Here is a 20,259-nt window from a genome sequence, read left to right on the forward strand (position 1 = left end):
TATTTTCTTTGAATATTTACATCCCTGCCCCAAAAAGACGACCCAGTAAGTACAAGACAGCACAGAGAACCAACTTACTCACTTTCCTCTGCCTCACAGACATTACAAAACTTAAAGAAAGAGGCAGAGAACACAAAAACATAGACTGACTGCACCACAGGCATCAGCATCTCAACCTTCTACATTGAGACAACAATTCTGAGGTCTTGGTCAAGGCCCCGAGTTCATTTAATGCAATAGCCCGTACATCTCCACCAGTTCAGCGGCTGCCTTACCCCTTATTGTCAAACCTGGGAGATATAAACATGGACAAGTGGGTACTAGAGATCATCACCAAGAGATACTCAATCCACTTTACCTCCCTCCCTGTCCCTCTTCAGGGACCTCTGTCTTGAGCACCTTTTACACAAGCAAATGAACCACCTCTTAAAAGTAGATGCTATAGAACCAGTTCTCACCCAACACAGAGGGAATGGTTTCTATTTCAAATACTTCCTGGTACAGAAAAGGAACGATGGTTGGAGACCCATTCTAGATTTAAGGGTGCTCAACAGATCCATACAAGTACAGTGTTTCAAAATGGTTATCTTGGCAGCAATAATCCCATTTCTGGACCAGGGGGACTGGTTATGGGTCAGGAGGACTTGACCTACAAGACACTTACTTTCATATCACAGTCCACCCATCCCACAGGAGGTTCCTGAGGTTCACTTTGGGTCAGGAGCATTTCCAATACAAAGCGCTCCCATTTGATCTATTATCAGCACGAAGGGGGTTCTCCAAAATCCTTTCTGTGGTAGTGGCACACTTTTACAAACAAGGCATCATGATGTTTCTGTATTTAGATGATTGCCTGCTCAACGCTTCTTCTTTTAAAGATGTCTTGGCAGCCACACAAAGGACCATGGACCTATTCTTGCAGATGGGACTACAACTAAATACTCAAAAATCCACTTGGACTCCAGTGCAACAGCTGGTGTTCATAGGATCCTATCTAGATGCAGTAGAGGCCAAAGCCTTCTTCCCATCGCACAGGTTCAATGCCTTAGCCAGCTTGATCTCAACAGTTCAAGCTAGTCCTCAGATCTCAGCCAGAACCTGTTTCCAACTACTGGGGCAGCACATGGGAGTGGGCACCTTAGTTGTACAGTATGCAAGACTCCACTTACACTGTCTTCAAGGGTGGCTTAGAATGGTATACATTCAGAGAAGACACAATCTAAAGAAACTTCTGTCAATGTCCTCAACAGTCAAAAACTCTCTCAACTGGTGGGCAGATTCTCACAATCTGTGTGCGGGGATTCCCTTCATCCAACTGCCCCCTATTGCTGATATTGACAGCAGCTGCATCCCTAATGGGTTGGGGAGCCCACTTGGACATCTACACAGTTCAGGGCAAATGGGCCCCTTTCGAATCCACCCTACATATCAATTTACTAGAGCTCAGAGAAGTCAGAAATGCTTGCTCACACATCTTACCAATGATCAAAGACAAGCATGCAAAGACTGACAGACAATAATGCATGTATGTTCTACATAAACTGCCAAGGTGGGGCAAGATCACTTTCCATGTGTGCCAAGCAATGAAATTATGGAATTTGCTGCATTCGTCACCAGATCAGCATCTTATCAACTTACTTCCCAAGCATTCAGAACACTACAACAGATATGCTCAGCAGAAAATTCTTCCAAGATCACAAATGAGAAATTTCAACAAGGGAGAAATGCAAAGTCCTGAACTTAGGATGGGAGAATCCCATGCACTGCTACAGACTGGGGACCACCTGGCTAGGCAGCAGTTCTGCAGAAAAGCACTGGGGGGGTTACAGTGGACAAAAAGCTGGGGTCAACAGTGTGCCCTTATTTCCAAGAAGACTAGCAGAATATTGGGCTGCATTAGTAGAGGCATTACCAGCAGATTGAGGGAAGTGATTATTCCCCCTCTATTCGGCATTAGTAAGGCCACGTTCTACTTTACAGTATTGTATCCAGTTTTGGGCCCTCACTACAGGAAGGTTGTGGACAAATTGGACAGAATCCAGCGGAGGGCACTGAAAATGATTAGGAGGCTGGAGTACATGACTTATGAGGGGAAGCTGAAGGAACTTGGCTTGTTTAGTCTGCAGAAGAGAAGAGTGAGGGGGGATTTGATATTGGCCTTCAACTACCTGAAGGGGGGATTCCAGGGAGAATGGAGCTAGGCTGTTCTCAGTGGTGGCAGATGACAGAACAAGGAGCAATGGTCTCAAATTGCAGTGAGGGAGGTCTAGATTGGCTATTAGGAAAAACTTCTTCACTAGGAGGGTGGTGAAGCCCTTGAATGAGCTACCTAGGGAGGTGGTGGAATCTCCATCCTCAGAGGTTTTTAAGGCCTGGCTTGATAAAGCCCTGGCTGGAATGATTTAGTTGGGTTTAGTCCTGCTTTGAGCAGGGAATTGGACTAGGTGACCTCCTGAGGTCCCTTCCAACACTAAACTTCTCTGAAGAATCGCAGTTACTGCACAAGATGAATAACCTCTTCTTCTGGATAAGTTTGGCCAATATTCTGTGTGCATGAGTGTACTGTGTTTGAAATAGAGTTGGAATGTTACCGCCTTGCAGTGTATATATGCTTGTCTGTGCATTGTATTGTATTACATATGTGTTGTATATTTATCTGTTCTGTGCTGCATGGCTTTCTTTCTTTCTAAAATGCTATAAAATGCCTACCCTTTTTCTCTCTGCTTTTTAAATACTATCATTAAAGGATTTTGCATTTGTTTGGAAATATTAATTCTTCATACTGCCAAATACATTCTCTAAAATGAATGAGTTTAGTGTTACTATCTCCATAGGTTTTTTTTGCCTCATAATGTGTTAGAGAATATCCCTGAATTTTGTTCTGAACTCCAGATTAAGCATTGACATAAATTTTATTAATCAGTTGTAATAATTCTCAGACTTCCTTTTGTCTTATCATTTCATTTGCCTGTATTGATAGATAATGTAACAGCCGATTTAACACCTTATGTTCTGAAAGGATTAAATGTTTCCCTCTATTCCATTGGGAGTGAAAGTCTAGAAACAGTATCTCATTATCCCCTTTTTGAGAAAGGGAGCAGACAGACCTTTTCTACCTTTGTGCAGGTGAAAAGGGGAACAGCACTGCAGCAATCGAGGTAGGCTCTCTACCTCTACCTTTGCTTTCTGTCCCACTTCCATTATGTGGAGGATGCCAGAAGCTTTTAGGCCTGAAGTTGTATTGAAGAGAGAGCAGTTTAGTGATTTTGGAGGTCTTTTTTCCCCCCTCTATCCTTTTCTGAGTTTATAACTCTTAATGTTGTTATACACCTTTCCCCAACTTAAAACACCATGCTAATTTTGGAAGAAAAGGTCTTAAGTCTGTCATCATCAAAATGAACGTTACATCAGTATTAACCAAGCAGTGTTCCCGATAATGTTTTCAAGAGGTAATCTCTCTGGAAATGAAGGCAAATAGGCGGCAGTAATATAATGTATTGAGCAAAGACTGAAGGTTGGGAGACCTGCATCCTTCTCCCAACTTGGCCATTGACCTGTTGTTATACCTTGGGCAAGTCTCTTAACTTATGTTTCAATTTCCCCATCAGAAAAATGAAGCTAAATAAGGCTTACTCACTTTTGTAAAGTGCTCTGGGATCTATGGACGAAAAGAACTATGTAAGAGCTTGAGGTTAGGATGGCGTATTATGTAATCGATATATGTTATCAGCATTATTCAGTCCTGTTGAGAGGTCGGAATACTTCCACCTAGTCTGGCTTGATATGAGCTAATTTTCCCTTCCTCACTTTTCACACAGGAAATAACTTTTTATTCCTATTTAAAGACTCATATTCTCCTGTTTAAATATGGAGGATGTTCTTATCTATTCCTCAGATAGTAGCATCCCATTCCAACTACCAACAACTCTAATGTACAGGAAGACAAGATAATCTTTCCTTTAAACTCCTTGCCTGGATTCTGTTGCCTTTTATATGTAAAATTTGGCCCCATCTACACTCAAAGCCAAGACAAACCAATGCGGTGGGATTAAGCACAACACGCCCAGAAATCATAATACTGTTATCCCACCCAGTTTTTGACTACCACCCTTCAAGAGTAATAACTATGATTACAAGAAGTAATTTTTCCAGTCCACTCAGCATTGATAAGGCTTCAGCTGGAGTACGGTGTCCAGCTGTGGGCATGACACTTAGGGAAAGATGTGGACAAATTGGAGAAAGTACAGAGAAGAGCAACAAAAATGATTAAAGGTCTAAAAACATGGCCTACAAGGAAAGATTTTAAAACTTGGGTTTGTTTAGTCTAGAGAAGAGAAGACTGAGGGGAGACATACATCTTCCAGTACATAAAAGATTGTTACAAAGATGAGAGAGATACATTGTTCTCCTTTTCCACTGAAAATGGGACAAGAAGTAATTGGTTTAAGTTGCATCAAGGGAGATTTAGGTTAGACGTTAGAAGAAACTTGCTATCTGCAAGTGTAGTTAAGCACTGGAACAAATTACCGAGGGAGGCTGTGGAATTTCTGTCATTGGAGGTTTTTAAGAACAGGTTAGACAAACACCAGTTAGGGATGAACTAGATAATACTTAGTCCTGCCTCAGTGCAGAGGACTGGACTAGGTGACCTATCAAGATCCCTTCCAGTCCTACATTTGTGTGCTTCTATGCTTCTCTTCTATGATTAAATTTCACAACACTAGCTCATCTTAAAAATTCCATATGAGTATTCTTACTTTAAAAGTTCAGATTTATATTATTTTTCTCCTCCTCCAGTGGAATTGACAGATTTTTCAACCATCAGAATTAGCCATCTCCTTTTAGTCACCCTTAGCTGACCATACCAGTGCTCTTGGTTCTCTTTCAGATATGTGGGCTCATACTGCTGTAAGGGTTTTTGTTCTGATCCTACTTGGCCATTATAGTCCTCCATAATAGCAATGAGTGCTACTCCACAGTATGCTACTCCAGCTATAGAATGCACAGTCTTGAACATTTTACCAAAATTTCAGCTAATAATTAGTAGCTTCTGTTATCTTTTTTTCTGCTAAATTACCCCTTGCATTTTTCCCCCCTTCCCCCCCTTTCCCCCTTGCAAATCATGCACACATGCCAGTATTGGTTTGGTTCAGAGAAGTCATCATCAGGGATCCTTAGGATATGCACAGAAGCTGCTTTGGAGCATGCAGATTAGCATGATACACTGTAACTGTGTTAGAACCCTCTTTACAATTTCAGGAAAATCTGACACACAGTACAAGGAAGGGCTGAATAGAGTCCAGTTGTCAAAACAATATTGAGCCAATAAGCATGTCATGGGAGGAGCTAATGCAGTGTGGGTTGCACAAATAATTCTGAATGAAGATATTTTTATGTTGGGCCTGAATCAACCAGTTTACACTGTTTTGTAATATGTTTATAAACAGCATAAGCAGAGAAATCCAGTATTTTTTCTTGATGAAGTATTGTATTAAATGGATTGATCGGGAGGGAGTTCTTATGAATCTTTCATGAGCTGGTATGTTCAGCTGAATGAATTCAGTGAGTGTCAGTGTGTAGCTTGCAGACAAGCCACATCCACAAGGAGGCTACTGACACAGAAAGCACTTTGGCGCATTTTCAGAGGCAAAGCTGGGCTGATAAAGCTCTGTCTGACAGCACTGACTTATGATTCTTCGATTTATGCTGCTGCTGTTTTAGGCAGTCTTTCCATTTGGGACTCAGCCTTGTGATTGACTGGACTAGGTTTTCCAATCTATCAGCATTTGAATCTGAAGCAATGTCTCTGTGATGTGTTTTTGTTATGTTTTTTTGAATGGTGAAAGCTAACACAACATTCAAGCTATGACAGCAAAAGATTCTTCTAAGGAACTTGCTGCTCCAGAGTCAGATATTTACATAAAGACTTTCAAAGAACAAATGCATTTAGAACTTGAGCTTCCCAAACTGCCAGGGAACAGACCCACGTCTCCAAAAATTTCACCTCGCAGTTCTCCAAGGAACTCTCCATGCTTTTTCAGAAAGTTGCTGGTGAATAAAAGCATCCGTCAACGTCGTCGCTTCACAGTGGCACATACATGGTAAGATCTGCTTGATATCAATTCATCTTTACAAAGCAGTGCATGTGCAGTTATGTTTTTAACACTGAAAAATAAGCTGAGATCCATTCATAATACTTACTGCAAGTGTGAACTGAACAGAACAGAGGGCAGCTGAAATACGTATAATGCAGTGCCTGTATAATTGTCATTCAGCTTCTGTTCTCCAGAATGCATGCAGCCCATAATGCATGGGTCTGTATTTAATCTTCATTGAATAAAGGAGGCACCCGGGAACTTTCATAGGCATATTGTAGGCAGAGCATGTGAATTTCTTTCAGAAGAACCTTTGAAATGCTTTTTCTGTATCAGCTCAGATTGCAGGTAATAGTAGAACATAGACTGGGTTGTTTTTAATATGCCACTGTCAGGCTTAAATGCTGATAAAGACAATTTGCTGTGAGTGGCTTTTTACTGTTTTTGTTTGATAAAAATGTGCCTTCTTTCAGCCTCCTTTTAAAAAAGAACGTCGTAGCTAAGATTCAGATGTTTTATATTGACCATTTTTGGTCAGTCAGCAGTTTGCATGCTGTTACAGTTGATTTTGAGCTGAACCTTATCATCACTTAGTGAAAATATGTAGGGAATTGCTGTGTTAAACCAGGTAAATCAAATCATAAGGATTAACAAAAGAAAGAGGGGGTCATATTTAGAATGGTTCATATTTTCTTTCCTGAATTCATTATGTATATGGTTTATGGATACAAAACTTTATTTTTATGTAAACATACTATAGGCAACTACCAGAGCCAAATTTCCAAACTTTTTATAACATGCATGTTTGTATAACACACTTACCCACAGCCATATTAATTAACTTCCCTTTATATTAACTGAATCAGAAGGAAAGAGAGAGCGAGGGGATCCCATATATATCTGTAAGGACCAGACATTTTAATATACCTAAAAATAATTTACCCTTCATAGTCTCCTCCTTTCATAGTGTAGAATGTTGTTTTTAAAATGGTGCGTTATGAGTTGTGTTGGAAAAAGGTCAAAGTTGCATTTAAACAAGAACTTTATGAAATGAAGCACTAAACCTCCTTTGCCTTTGATATTTGTTTATAGTAAATTAGCAGCTGTAACAGTTGTCCTGGCTCTAGATCTGTAAGAAATTTTAAGAAAAAACACTGTGATACCACTCAAGCATAGTACATACAGGAGCATCAGAATACCAAATGTATTATGCAATTTATTATGCACATGTAATACACAGTACACTTACGATAGATAGCCTTTTATTCTAAGTTATAGTTTGAAATGGTGTAGCTCTTTTATTAAAAAGTTATGTCACCCAAACTGACACAACAACGTTAGTATGTCCTTGAGCTTCATTAAGCCCTTTACTGGTTATTAGCCAGTAATGTCTAGGTCTGTATATATGAATTCCCTGGAATGTCTGTCATATCTTCTCATCGCTGGAACAGTGGGGTGTTAATTTCTCAATACATGGTGATGTGAAGGGTGGGGATGGGGAAGAGCATATACTGTGAAGATTGGTATGACCGTGGGTGGGGAGGGGGGGGCATAGGTACTGGAAATATGGGTGCCAGGAGTACTGCCCCACTCCCTGGCTTGAAGTGGCTTCCCTCATATACAGAGTTTATAGTTTGGTTCCCTTGGCTCTCAGCACCCCCACTATAAAAAAATTGTTCTAGCACCACTGGTCAAGGGGAGGGTAATGAGATGAAACTCACAGCTAGACGTACGTAAGGTTTGATTAAAACTGGAATATTTAATATAAATGCATTTTTAAAATATGGACAGATGGAAATTAAAAGAATCTTCATTTGTCTGTACGTGTTAGGTTTTTTTATTCCAGTTTTTTTTAAAAACATAACTATACTTGTAAAATTCTGTGAGGTTTTTACAATGAACATAATACACAGTTGTTTATCTTTTTCTCATTTACTAAGAGTAATATTAAAAATACAAGAAAACCATCCATCCCAGAATAGAATATGCTGTAGGTTTTGAACATATATGTATGTATAACACACCCACCACCTCTATGCAAACAGTACATACTCTCAATTGTATTGAACACATTACAAAACAAGAGGGGAAACAACTGATATTCAAGTGAACTATTGCATTTTTAGATAACTTTTACTGAAATTATATTGGAATTTCTATGCCACTGTATTATATATGCTTGCCAAATAGGGTACTTTGTTATGTATATCTTGCTTGCTTTCTCTGCTTAGAATAAGTTTCCTCCTCGTCCCCTTCCCCCCCCCCCACCTGCCTTTTCCCCACCGGGAAGAAATAACTTTCAGTAAAGAAGATCACTGTGCAGCATTCAATATCTTGTAGGCTGTATCTTTCACAATAGAATGGCTAAAATAATTTTATTTTCTAAGTATCTGATTCTGCCACCCTTATTCACTCTGAGCAGTATTGTTGATGTGAGTGGCACGCACTACTCTAAGAGTAAAGCCCTCTTCAGCATGAATTGGGCCCTCTTTGTATAAAAAACAAATACAAAAGATACTCTCTGGTACACACTGCTGTTTCTAACAAAGTTCTTATTTAAATATTTGTCCTCAAGACTTTAAATAGTTCTTTAATAATATTTATATGACCTGGGTCACTTCCCCTATCTCTTAATGCATAATCCCCAGCTGTGCTGTGTGATGAGCCTTAGCTTTTTAATGAACTGATTTTTATACTGTGGTTTTGCAATTTTCTCCCTCATTTTGGCTAATATTTTTATTTTATTTCAGTTAACTTTACATTTTAATTTCATAGATTTCAGCGGCCATATTCTCTGAAAGCACAGTGTAGCTTTAAACATTTTGATACATCCATTTTTCTTTTAGATCAAATATGTACTAAATGCAAGAAAGTGTACTAGGAAATGTATACTTTAATTTCTTCTGTCAGAATGAGGATCTCTCCAGAGGTGAATACTCCATGCCTGAAATGCAAATATTTATTTATATTTTAAAAATTATTAAAAATATATTTAAATACATTTAAAAATTAAAAATATGGTAAATTATTAATCATATGCTGTCCTTAATTTTTGAAAATACAGCCTGATTTGATTACAAAGTAATTTCCAGTTCTGGAATTTGACAAGTTAATTAGTATGGTACGATAAAGTGATAGCATCTGAATTTGTCCCAAGCCTAGTGAACAGTTACTAATCTTTCTAATTCCCTGAAGTTGTACAATCTACTGTAGGCATATCAAAGCTTGCAACAGATGTCATGTGTTGCCTCGCTAAATGATCACTGTCTACACTGATAAAACCAAAAAGTAAAGACTTGTCTAGTGGCAATCCACTAGAGTTGAAATGTTGCTTTTAAAAGCTCGACTCTGATGGACTGATTATGTGCTCAAAATGGCTGAGGATAACAGGCAATTTGCATAAAATCATTTTTGTAGCAACTAAAACCCCCAAGGATTTATGGTCTGCCCACTAGTTATAGGTTGACTTTCAGGTTGTCCATTTTAGTTACTTATATGGATGGCCCCCATTATTGTTGTATCATGGGGGGGGGAGGCAGAATTGATCTATGTGTGAGAGGAGGTGGGGAGGGGGGAGAAATGATACTCGGGCTAGTGGGGCAGAATCAATTGCTCGGCAAGAGGATGGGCAAATTTGGGGGCTGAGTGCTCCTCAACAAGATAAAATCACTTGAATTAATTTGGGCATGTTGGTAATGCTGATTTGTCACATGCATACTGGGGATAAGCAGGGGGAGTTCAAAAATCTAAAGACAGACCAAATCACAATATATCTTTTTTTTAAATGTGTGATTTTTGTGGTCTGACTCATAATGTCTGAACCTTTTGAGGTTGGCAACACTGTTATCCTAAGAAAACTCCTGTGAGGTAGGGCAGTACTGTTATCTCCATTTTAGAGTTGGGGAATGAGGCACAGAGAAGCTAAATGAGTTGCCCAAGGACACACAGGAAGTCTGTAGCAAAGTGGGGAACTGTGCCCTGATCTCCTGAGTCCCAGGTCAGTGCCCTAATCATTGGACCCTTCCTCCTCCCAACCTGTTATATCCCATTAAGGTCAAGAGAGAGCCACCTAAAACCATAGGAAATAGTACTTACTCTATAATCAGGTGCCTCAAAATATTTTGCTGGTGTGTCTCTTTGTGATGCAGTGAAGAAGAGAGCAAGAAGAAAGCAAGATCAATCCTCATATTGATTTCTTTTGCATGGACAGTGGCCATGTTAGAACCCATGACCAACATTCACTTACCACTCAGGAAGATGGACATTGCTTTTGCTGGAGGATCCTCACCGCTATGAGGCACGCTATCTGCACTTGTATAAAGTGGAAAAAAATAAAAATAAAAATCCCCTCTCTGAGGAGGCTGAAGGCACCAAAACTGAGTTAAAACCACATTGGTCTGGTCTACACTACAGACCTATATCTGTATAACTGTGTCCCTCAGGGATGTGAAAAATCCACACCCCTGAGCGACATAGTTATACCAACCTAACTCCTGTGTAGACAGCACTATGTTGGTGGGAGAGCTTCTCACGCCAATACAGCTACCGCCTCTTGGGGAGGTGGATTAAATATGCTGACGGGAGAGCTGTCTCCCCGGCATAGAGAGTCTTCATTAAAGTGCCACAGTGGTGCAGCTGCATTGATGCTGCTGTGCCAATGCTGCGTTTTAAGTGTAGCTGTGCCTATTATATCAACAGCTTGGTTGCTGATATCTTACCCCTAAAGAGTCAAGTATGCTGAGGACACAACACTTCCCCTCCATCAGCATCTCTTTCCTGAAACCACAGGACCTCAGTCCCCACAAAGCTTTAATGGAGGAGCTTTCATGGGATTCCAGGGCATGGAGGAGGATGCTAGAGGGAGAATGCACCTCACAGTTTCGAAGTTTGTGGAGCAGGGAATATCTGCCATTGTATTGACCTCTCTCCTTGCACTGGAGAAAACTGGTACTTAGAACTTCTGCTCTTGAGACTATACTGGGATATGTCAGCATAACCTGTCTCCCTAAAGCTCCAATAAATTACGGTTTTAGGCTGTTGTTTCAAGCTTGATATACAACAGCAGTAGAATATTGCCTAAGTTCTGTTAGCTGCTGAGTGCCAAACTTGTTCTTTAACTTCATGTAGTCTGGTCCATATGCCTTTTTGCATTCTTCAGGGAGCAGCTGGTGGCTTCTTAGGCTTTTTTCTATCACACGAGGTGGAAGTTGCTGTTGTTTCCTAATTAGACTTTTCCCATTTCTCCTCTGAACTTTGGCTGACGTGCAGGCATACTGCAATGTTCCGTTAACTATTGAGATAGGAAAAACAGAGTGAAGGGGTGGGAAGATAAAATTGTGACAAAATTAAGGAAAAAGGGATAAGAGGAGAAGGGTGTCTTATATGCTGTATATAGAAGGGACCACTGAGATTGTCTAGTCTGACCTCCTGTGTAGCATAACATAGGACTTCATTGAATTAATTCCTGTTTGAACTAGAGCGTATCTTTTAGAAAAACATCCAATCTTGACTTTAAAAATTACCAGGGATGGAGAAGCCACCACAACCCCTGATAAGTTGTTCCAGTGGTTAATTACCATAACTGTCAATGCGTCCATTATTTCCAGTCTGAATTTGTCTCTCTTCAACTTCCAGCCATTAGATCATGTTATACTTTTCTCTGCTAGATTGAAGAGCCCATTATCAAATTTTTGTTTCCCATGTAGGTGGTTACAAACTGTGACGAAGTCATCCCTGAGACTTCTCTTTGTTAAGCTAAATAGATTGAGCTCTTTGAGTTTTTCATTAAAGGGTTGTTTTCCAATCTTTTAATCAATCTTGTGGCTTTTCTATGAACCCTTTCCATTTTATCAACATCCTTCCTGAACTGAGGACACCATGTTCTTTTCAGAGCCCCTGCTTCCCAGGATAGAGTCCCCCGTCCTATAAGTATGGTCAGCATTCTTTGTTTCTTTATGTATGAGTTCACATTTGGCCACACTGACGCACACATTGTTTCCTTGTGTCCAGCTTACCGACTTACCCAGATCACTCTGTATCAGGGATCTGCCTGCTTCATTATTTATCAGTCCCATGGTATTTGTGTCATCTGCAAATTTTATCAGTGATGATTTTATGTTTTCCTCCAGGTCACTGATAAAGATATTAAAGTGTGGGGTGAAGAACTGATCCCTGAGGGACCCCACTAGAAATACACCTGCTCAGTGATGATTCTCTATGTATAGTTACGTTTTGAGAGTAGTCCATAAGCCAGTTTTTAATCCATTTCATGTGTGCCGTCTTAATTTTGTCTTGTTTTTAGCTTTTTAATCAAAATGTCATGCCATATCAAGTCAGTTGCCTTTCAGAAATCTATACTCCCTCACGCATCTACCAGGAAGAATTTCTGAATTAAATGGTAAATTCCTAAGGGCATGAAGGTAGGAAGATGATTTTCCACTTCCCTCCATCTTCAGTAGTTGTGCTTTCAAGAGTCTAAAAACAAGAAAAAACTAGCAGAAATGGGGATGACAAAAAATCTCCAAACCCATTTTTTGCCTGTAAGTGTCCTAAGAACACTACATATATTGATGGAGGCCTGAAGAGAGAGATTTCTACCTGCCCCCAACCACTTAAGTGGTAAATTCAGTGTGCTGGAACAATTTTTATAGTGGAGGTGCTGAAGGTGGAAACCATGTATTTGGGTTGTTGTTATTACTTCAAGCCAGGGGGTGTGGTAGCATCCCTAGTTCCAGCACCTAAGGGTGAAACGCCCCGTCACAATTGAAGCAGAGTATTAGCAAGTGTAAACACTTGGTAAAGTATTCTACAGCTATTAAAGAGATGAAATGCAAAGCACGGAGTTGTGGTGTTAGTGGTTTTGATGGGCATAAGTATTTCTCTAAAGTACAGAGAGGGATCTATTTTTGCAGAAATGCACAGGGATTCAAGTATGTGTTTTCCATTACTTACATGTCTCCCCATCCCCATGCTAAGGAAACAGTGGAATTCACTGGAAAAAATCTAAATTTGAAAACTAGATTAGTAACAGATCATGAAGATTGATAACAATACATGATGCTCCTTAAAGGGCCTTTCATCTGAGGACCTCAAACTGATTTTAAAAATTCATTAATTAAGCCTCTCCTCATCCCTGTGAAGCAACTACAGTGCATGCATTTAAAATGCTCCTTCTAGTCCTAAGGATATTAGTCCTACTTATTTTAAGTATAGAGAATGTTGCTGGTCTTTGTAATATCTCTAAATTGGAACAAACATTTTACGTGTGCCCATTGGATAGTAAATATTACCAATTTTACAGAGGTTTAAACTGAGACACGGAGATTAAGTTATTTACTGTGGACACATATTGACACAGTAACTGAGCTGCTTAGAGAGCTCATGAGTTCTGACTCCCAGATGTATACTTAACCATTTAGACAGGATGAAAAATGGTTTCTTAGAGAAGTTTTTGATTTTATTTTTAAGGAATTACTGACTAAGGAACAGATGAAATTAAATAAAACGCTTACAGTATGTTACCAACTATTCTGTATGCTGGCTACAGAATTATATATTGTGTCTCTCCCCAGTAAGTGTGGTTTTCATCATCAATTTGAGTTGGTTCCCAGTGCAGCCTGATAAAGTGCACTGAATCTGTCACCATCATTTATGCAGTGTAGGTTAGCTTTCAATGCAAATCTATAATTGTCAGTTTTCTGGTCCCTTTATTGTACATTTTTTGTTTTCTGTGTGTCAGAGTCACTGCAGTTAACACTGTAATCTGTTGTCTTTGATATAACTGTGTTTCTTTAAAGTATCTTGTACTTGATGTGAAGAATGTTATATGAAACTAAATTGTTTTGTATTGTCTTGTCTGTAGTGAAAGATGTGAATTTTTCCCTATTGGAGTACTCTGATAATTTGTGATATGGTTGTAGTTCATGCACCAATTCAGCACAATATAATTCTATAACTATTAGGGTATGAAGGAATTGCAGTAATCAAGATGAGAGGGATTAAGGATGTGGATTGTGATTTCAGCAGAGGTGGACTGAGGCAGTGTCATGCACAGACAATGCTGCAGCGATGGTGATAGGCAGATTTGCAAACACGGAAGAATTGAAGGAGGAGAAGAGTTCAGAGTCAGATATAATACCAGGAATACAGTCAAACTGCAGTTCAGTGTGGAGGAATATGTGAATGGTGTGGTGTTGCTTATGAAATATGAATCAGTTCCTTGCACAGTTCAGTATGAGCCTTTTCCTGGTATGATATTATTTGAATAAGTGTTGGGAATCATTGTCCAGTGTGAGGACATAGGGTGTATTACACATAATACACTTCTTGCCCTTATAATACCCTCCTTTCTGCTCTACAGAAAATATTGTTCCATTAGTCAACAGACAATATTGCTTAAAGTATGTGGGTTTCTGTCTTGTTATAATGTGAGAATATAGCCATTGATAAATAATTGGAGTCAATGTTTGGTATAGAATTAGCTGTAGATAAGTACAGTGAGCACTACAAGAATCATTGCCCATACATATAGTAAAGTCTATATGGAGTCTCGTATGGCAGGAGGTGAAAATACCTTTTGGTAAAATATTGTCGTTTATATCTGCCCACTTTCCATTTGTTAATATGAAATATTTTTTATTTTGCAGCAAATATACATATAGATTGAATTTCCTCTTTCATGCATCTTATCAGATAAAATCCCCTATCTCTCTCCAATGAAGGAAAAAGCATTTTTAACTTGCTCAATCTGTTTTGATCTCTCAACATTAAAAATAGTTATTGCTGTGGGGTGTAGGAGGTTTTAAATAATGATACATGAACATGCTGTGGGGAAAAACAGTGAATTTCTGTTGCTTGATTTATTATAGTAAAAGAATTAACCTCTTTCATGCTGAACGATGTACTAACATCTTACGGTAAGTGCACTTCTCTACTGTGGTGTGACTTATTTGGGACAATTTTATGTGTTTCATGCCAGAAGCTGTACAATTGAAGAGGATGAATATAAAGAAGAGACTTGGCCATGAGGCTATAATTATTGGCTTCATTGAGATCTGGAAACATAGCTAATTACCAGAGGGAATTGAAGGGGGAGATAAGGCAGCTGGATGGGGAAGTGCAGAGCCAAGTTTGGCATCCTACAGGGTGGGAGGGATGAGAGAGGAGAGAAGGAAGTGGGAGGGGATGGTGTAAAGGAGACATCTTGAGGGATAAGAGATGGACAGCAGGAGACACACTTTGGTCTCTGATCTGAATGGAGGAGGAGGGGATTGAGGACGAGACTGGAACAAGGAAAGCTTGTTCTACATCGAATCTAGCTGCCTGCATAGAGCAGAGTTGAATTTGGCCCTCTGGGTCCAATGTCACAGTGTTCATCCTGCTGCTCTTTCCCTAAGCCAATGAGCTGAAGCTTAACATGGACATTCCTACTGTAGCAGCCTCTACGGTAAATTTTTAATAACATGAAAGTAAAACCCCTGTGCACGACAGCTAACTGAGTTAACTTGTGCAATTTTATCAGTGTGCCCGGAATCGGACTGTGCTCCTGTGGAAGAGTAGAGTTCTATATGGACATCCAATATGTCCAGGGTATGTAATTCAGTTCTCACTAGGATGTTAATTTATTATGTGATTTTTATAACCTTTATGGCACATCATGACGTGGTCCTTGGTAAGGAATGTTTTTATTCTTATCGAAACGTACACAGCATATGTGTTTGTATACATAATTTTTATTTTATTACATCACATATTTTGTCTTGGTTGTGAAACCAACCTGTACAGTAACCTCTTGGGCCACAGTTTGATTTTTAATCTAGCAAGCAGACTAGATTTTGGAAGTTAGAAGCAGACACACTATACTATTTGATATCATAGTTTCTGAGGGGGGAAACATTTGTGGAAGAATCATTATTTCTTTATTAGGGAAATAAAAATCAATAGTAAGCCCTTCCCATTTTAGACTTTTTTGCACTGATATAGTCAACGTAGGCATAAGTACAATATAAAACCTAGAATACATGCAAAGCTTTTATGATCTTGACATTGTTTTACTGTAGACTCTCAGTAGTTACTGTATGTCCTTGGAATATATTGTATGTAACTGCTTTTAACACTTGTTCTTTGCCTTTTTTCAAAATATAAAGAGCCATTTTACAGCACTCTCTGTAACGTAGAACAGCATCTTACACTGTTACTTCATTTCAAAAAGGCTGAATGAACCATGCTGACATTGTACTTATGGAGGCAATCATTATATAATGATGGGCAATTTCTCCAGTAGGTTAGGTACAGACTTTTCTTCAGCAAAAATAATGCATAATTGCCTCTTTCACTTGGTTGGATTTGTTCTTATCAACATAAGTATAGGGTCTGAGTCTTTGGTGAGCCCGGCACCTACTGGAGCACCTGGGCACCTTCGACTGCCCCTGAGTTGAGGCAGCTTGGCTCTGTTCAAGAAGCATTCAACCCTGGTAGGCTCAAGTGGATATTTCCAGTTTCTCTCTACTTTCCTTAACATCGTCCATGTTTTATTATGAAGGAGTGGGATGAGAGGGAAAGGGAGCAAGAAGTCAGAGATTGTGTATAATTATTCATTTATAGTAGCACTGAGGGGTCGCAATCAGGATCAGGAATCCATATGCTTGGTGCTGTACAAACATGTTAGAACAGATGATCTTTGCTGCAAAGAACTTACAATCTAAATGACAAGATATGTAAAAAAAAAAAGGGGGGGGGAAAGGGGGGAAGAGGTATACTAGTCTTTAAAATAACCAGGTTGCTGATAGGCATATGTCATGTTAGCACCATTTCGTCTATATTTTATTATGAAGGAGTGGGATGAGAGGGAAAGGGAGCAAGAAGGACACTGAAGAGGAGGGCGAGGATGGAAGGCAGGCTGGAGAAAAGCATGGAGACCAGAGATTGTGAGGCTTGGAGTGGATGGAAGGAAAGGGGCAAGAAGAGCTGGGCCAAACCATAAGTCATCGGATAGAAAGTAATGTCCAGAATTCACAGTGTAAAAAGTAATCTGTTGACATTGCTCTTTGTGTATCTCACCGATAACCTGATGGTCACCACCACCACTACAAAAATGTCAGAATGCCTACAGAAATTTGTTCTTGGACAAAGAGTGGCTGGATCGGATTGAACCCAAGCAAGACGGAGGTGTACTATTTGGAAAGGGGAAACATTTTGAAGAATTGGCCAAGATATGGGTGGTGAACCACCATTTAAAGTGGGTTGGGGGCATATATTTGCCTGCTCCCACCTGAGCATCCTCTTCCCCTCTCAGGTGCTCCCCGCATCAGCAGCCTGACCCTATTGGACCATAAGCCTCTACACCTACCCCCTCTAAATTTTATAAATGGCATGGTGACCTGGTGTGTGGGGTTGCTGTGCCGCTTAGGTCTGGCCCAGCTGAAAAATAATTGGGCCATGGCCTACGTGAGTTCCTTGGCTCTGCTGCCTATGGGCTAATACATTATCTCCACCTCCCACTGATGGTGTACTGCCCATTTATCAAAGTTGTGGGAAGCCTTGGTTGACCAGTTAGTATCACTTCCTAAAAACAACTACTTTTATCTCCAGCTTGCTAGGAAATTTGGCTCTTCTACTCAGATGAGGACATGGCCATGCCTTAGTTATCTCCAGGATGGATTACTGTGACTCCTTGCATCTGGACATGAATGTAAAGCCAATGCACAGGCTCCAGCTGGTTCAGAAACCTTCTCCATGGCTTAGGCTGAGGACCGTGGCTTAATTTTCAAAGCAATTAATGGAGCAGGCCCTTATATGAAAAACCGAATTTTGATCTGTGATGGGCTGGAACATAAAAACCTTAAGACTGCTAGAAATGATTGGGGTCCAGGGCATGTGAAGGCCTTTATGGCAGAGGACTGTGACTAGGCCTCTCATTGTTGCTGGGGTATCCTTGTTGCTCCCACACTCTTGCTCCAATCACTGGAGGTCCTGCTATGCTTCCTCCAGCCCATGTGGAGCAGACTTTGTTCAGAACATCTATCTTTATACTTCTAATCCTCTAAAATGTGCATGGAGTGGATATCACTTTTCTGAATTTTTTGCATTTGTTGTTCCTGCTCTATGTAACTAAAATGTAGTGGCTTTTACTCATCTTGGTGCATACTGTTCTATGGTGTTCCCCCTACCCTAACATCCAATGGCAGCACTATCAGAGAATGTACTAACTGCAGTTTTCAGGAGAAAATAAATAGAAGCATGACCAGCAGCATGAGTAGACTGATCTGAAGCAGTGCTTCCACTGTGTGTGTCATAAAATCAAGCTATTCTGCACTACAGATGGAGGCAGCCTGTTTGTTGCTGAATACCGTGTTCCTTGTTTATCTGGTATTAAGATTTACACAGTCTTCATAAATGGCTGAATAATTGGGAATCCCTGTGCCCGTATTTGAAATTCATACTCAAGTACATGTTCTGCCAAGACTTTCCCACACACTGATATGTGGGTGAGTATTCAAAGAGATTTCCAGCACATGGACCTTACTGTATCCCATCACAAAATAGATACATTGAGGGTGGGAAGTCTGTGTTTATCTGTACAAAAAAACAAATAAGCTTTAACAGTCTATTTGAAGGGAACTAATATATCTATATTTTCAGGGTGTGCAGGCACTCATATACATTCTTTAGCTGCTCATCCCCATAGTATCCAAGTTCTATCGGCCTAAATTTTCAGAAGTACTAGTTTCATGGTTACAAAGCTAGCCTATCTTCCTTCTGGCCTCTCTGACTACATCTCTCAAGTGTTAGGGGTTTATTGGGCAAAAGCATAGGTGGGTACACCCCATTGGACCAGGCTAGGGTTACCGTGTCCCTCTAGCCTGCACCCTGTTTCCGTCTACCTTTACTGGACAAAATGCTTTGTGGATACTTGCTCAGCATCTGTAATTACCATTTTAATCTGCTGCCCTGGTGCCCCTCTGACTGGACTATATGTTAACCTGCTCTAGTGCATTGCCAGCCCCCTGCTGGGTGGAGCCTGGCAGTTTGCCCACTTGTGCCTGCTCTCCTGTTACAGGGCTAGCTTGATCTCTGTCCTCTTTCTTCAGATGTCCAGCCTCATACTAGGTGGAATCACATGATTTTCCCACTCTTAGAATAGGTCCTAGGTTGTAAGTACCCTGTGGATCAACTATGCCTACACCAGCTGCTCTAATTGGGCTCAGCATCTGCAGTTCTTCCCTCCAGGAATTTGTGATCAGTGGTGACTAGAGTGACCAGATAGCCATCTTAAACCAAAGTATTGTTTAATCTTAACAATAACAATAAAGGATGACTAAGAAAGGAAGGATTTGAAAACAACAAATAGTCTATACACATGGCTATCTTCCACAGAGGCTTGCCACTCTTTGGTAGAGACCCTAGGCCAGGAGTAGTCAATTATTTTTTGTCAAGGTCCAGACACCAGAGAAACATTTTTCACACTGTAGTAACGATGATGATGATAATAAGTAAATAAGAAGATTGTGTGGCCCATTCACAAGCATCAGCCAGTCTGGATTTGGCCTGTGATCTGCCTATTGACTACTACTGCCCTAGGCAGACTTCACTTTTCCCACTCATCCCTGACCTCTGGGATCTGGGTGTCAGTCTGTTTCCCTTAATTGCCTCTCCCCTTGCATGAAGGAGTGTGTCCTTTTAAATCCAGCCAGGGTCTTTGTTCTCTTTTCACAAGCTTGGACTACTTCTCAACCCCTCAACAGACTAGTTTAGTGAGCTCAGCAAGGGGTTGGAGGCAGAACATCACAGTGAAAGGTCCTTGCATTGTCCATTAAGTGCTGGTAGATGGGTGGCTGTCTTGAGCCATTATTCTGCTTTCTGTTTCTCTTCCAACAGTCTGCTGTTAAACTAAACCAACATATGTATATAGTAAACATCCCAATAACCAAGTCATGTAGAGTATTCAGAGATTATGATAGGGCAGCCCCACACCTGTCTCACTGAGCACTTACAACTGCAGCTCGCATCAACTTCAGTGGAAGATTCAAAGGCCAGACGAGAGCATTGTGATCATCTAGTCTGGCCTCCAGTATAACGCAGGCCATAGAACTGCCCCCAAAATTCCTAGAGCATATCTTTTGGAAAAACATCCAATCCTGATTTAAAAATGGTCAGTGATGGAGAC

At 40.2% G+C, this 20,259-nt stretch overlaps 1 protein-coding gene across 6 annotated transcripts in view; it reads left to right on the forward strand.

Annotated features, from left to right (window-relative positions):
• Positions 1-20,259, forward strand: part of PDE4B (phosphodiesterase 4B) — a 321,202-nt gene that overhangs the window by 84,422 nt on the left and 216,521 nt on the right. For 2 of the 6 annotated variants that reach the window (XM_067535628.1, XM_067535629.1), the window contains exon 1: positions 5,797-6,101. The exons of the other annotated variants lie outside the window; for them this stretch is intronic. In XM_067535628.1, coding sequence (XP_067391729.1) covers positions 5,866-6,101 — 236 coding nt within the window. In that variant the 5' untranslated portion in view covers positions 5,797-5,865. Of the gene's footprint in view, positions 1-5,796; positions 6,102-20,259 lie in introns of those variants that run through there. 6 annotated transcript variants of the gene reach the window in all.

This window comes from Emydura macquarii, unplaced genomic scaffold (assembly GCF_026122565.2).
Source record: "Emydura macquarii macquarii isolate MOO-44397 ecotype Brisbane River unplaced genomic scaffold, CSIRO-AGI_Emac_v2 contig_3506, whole genome shotgun sequence".
NCBI classification, from domain to species: domain Eukaryota; kingdom Metazoa; phylum Chordata; order Testudines; family Chelidae; genus Emydura; species Emydura macquarii.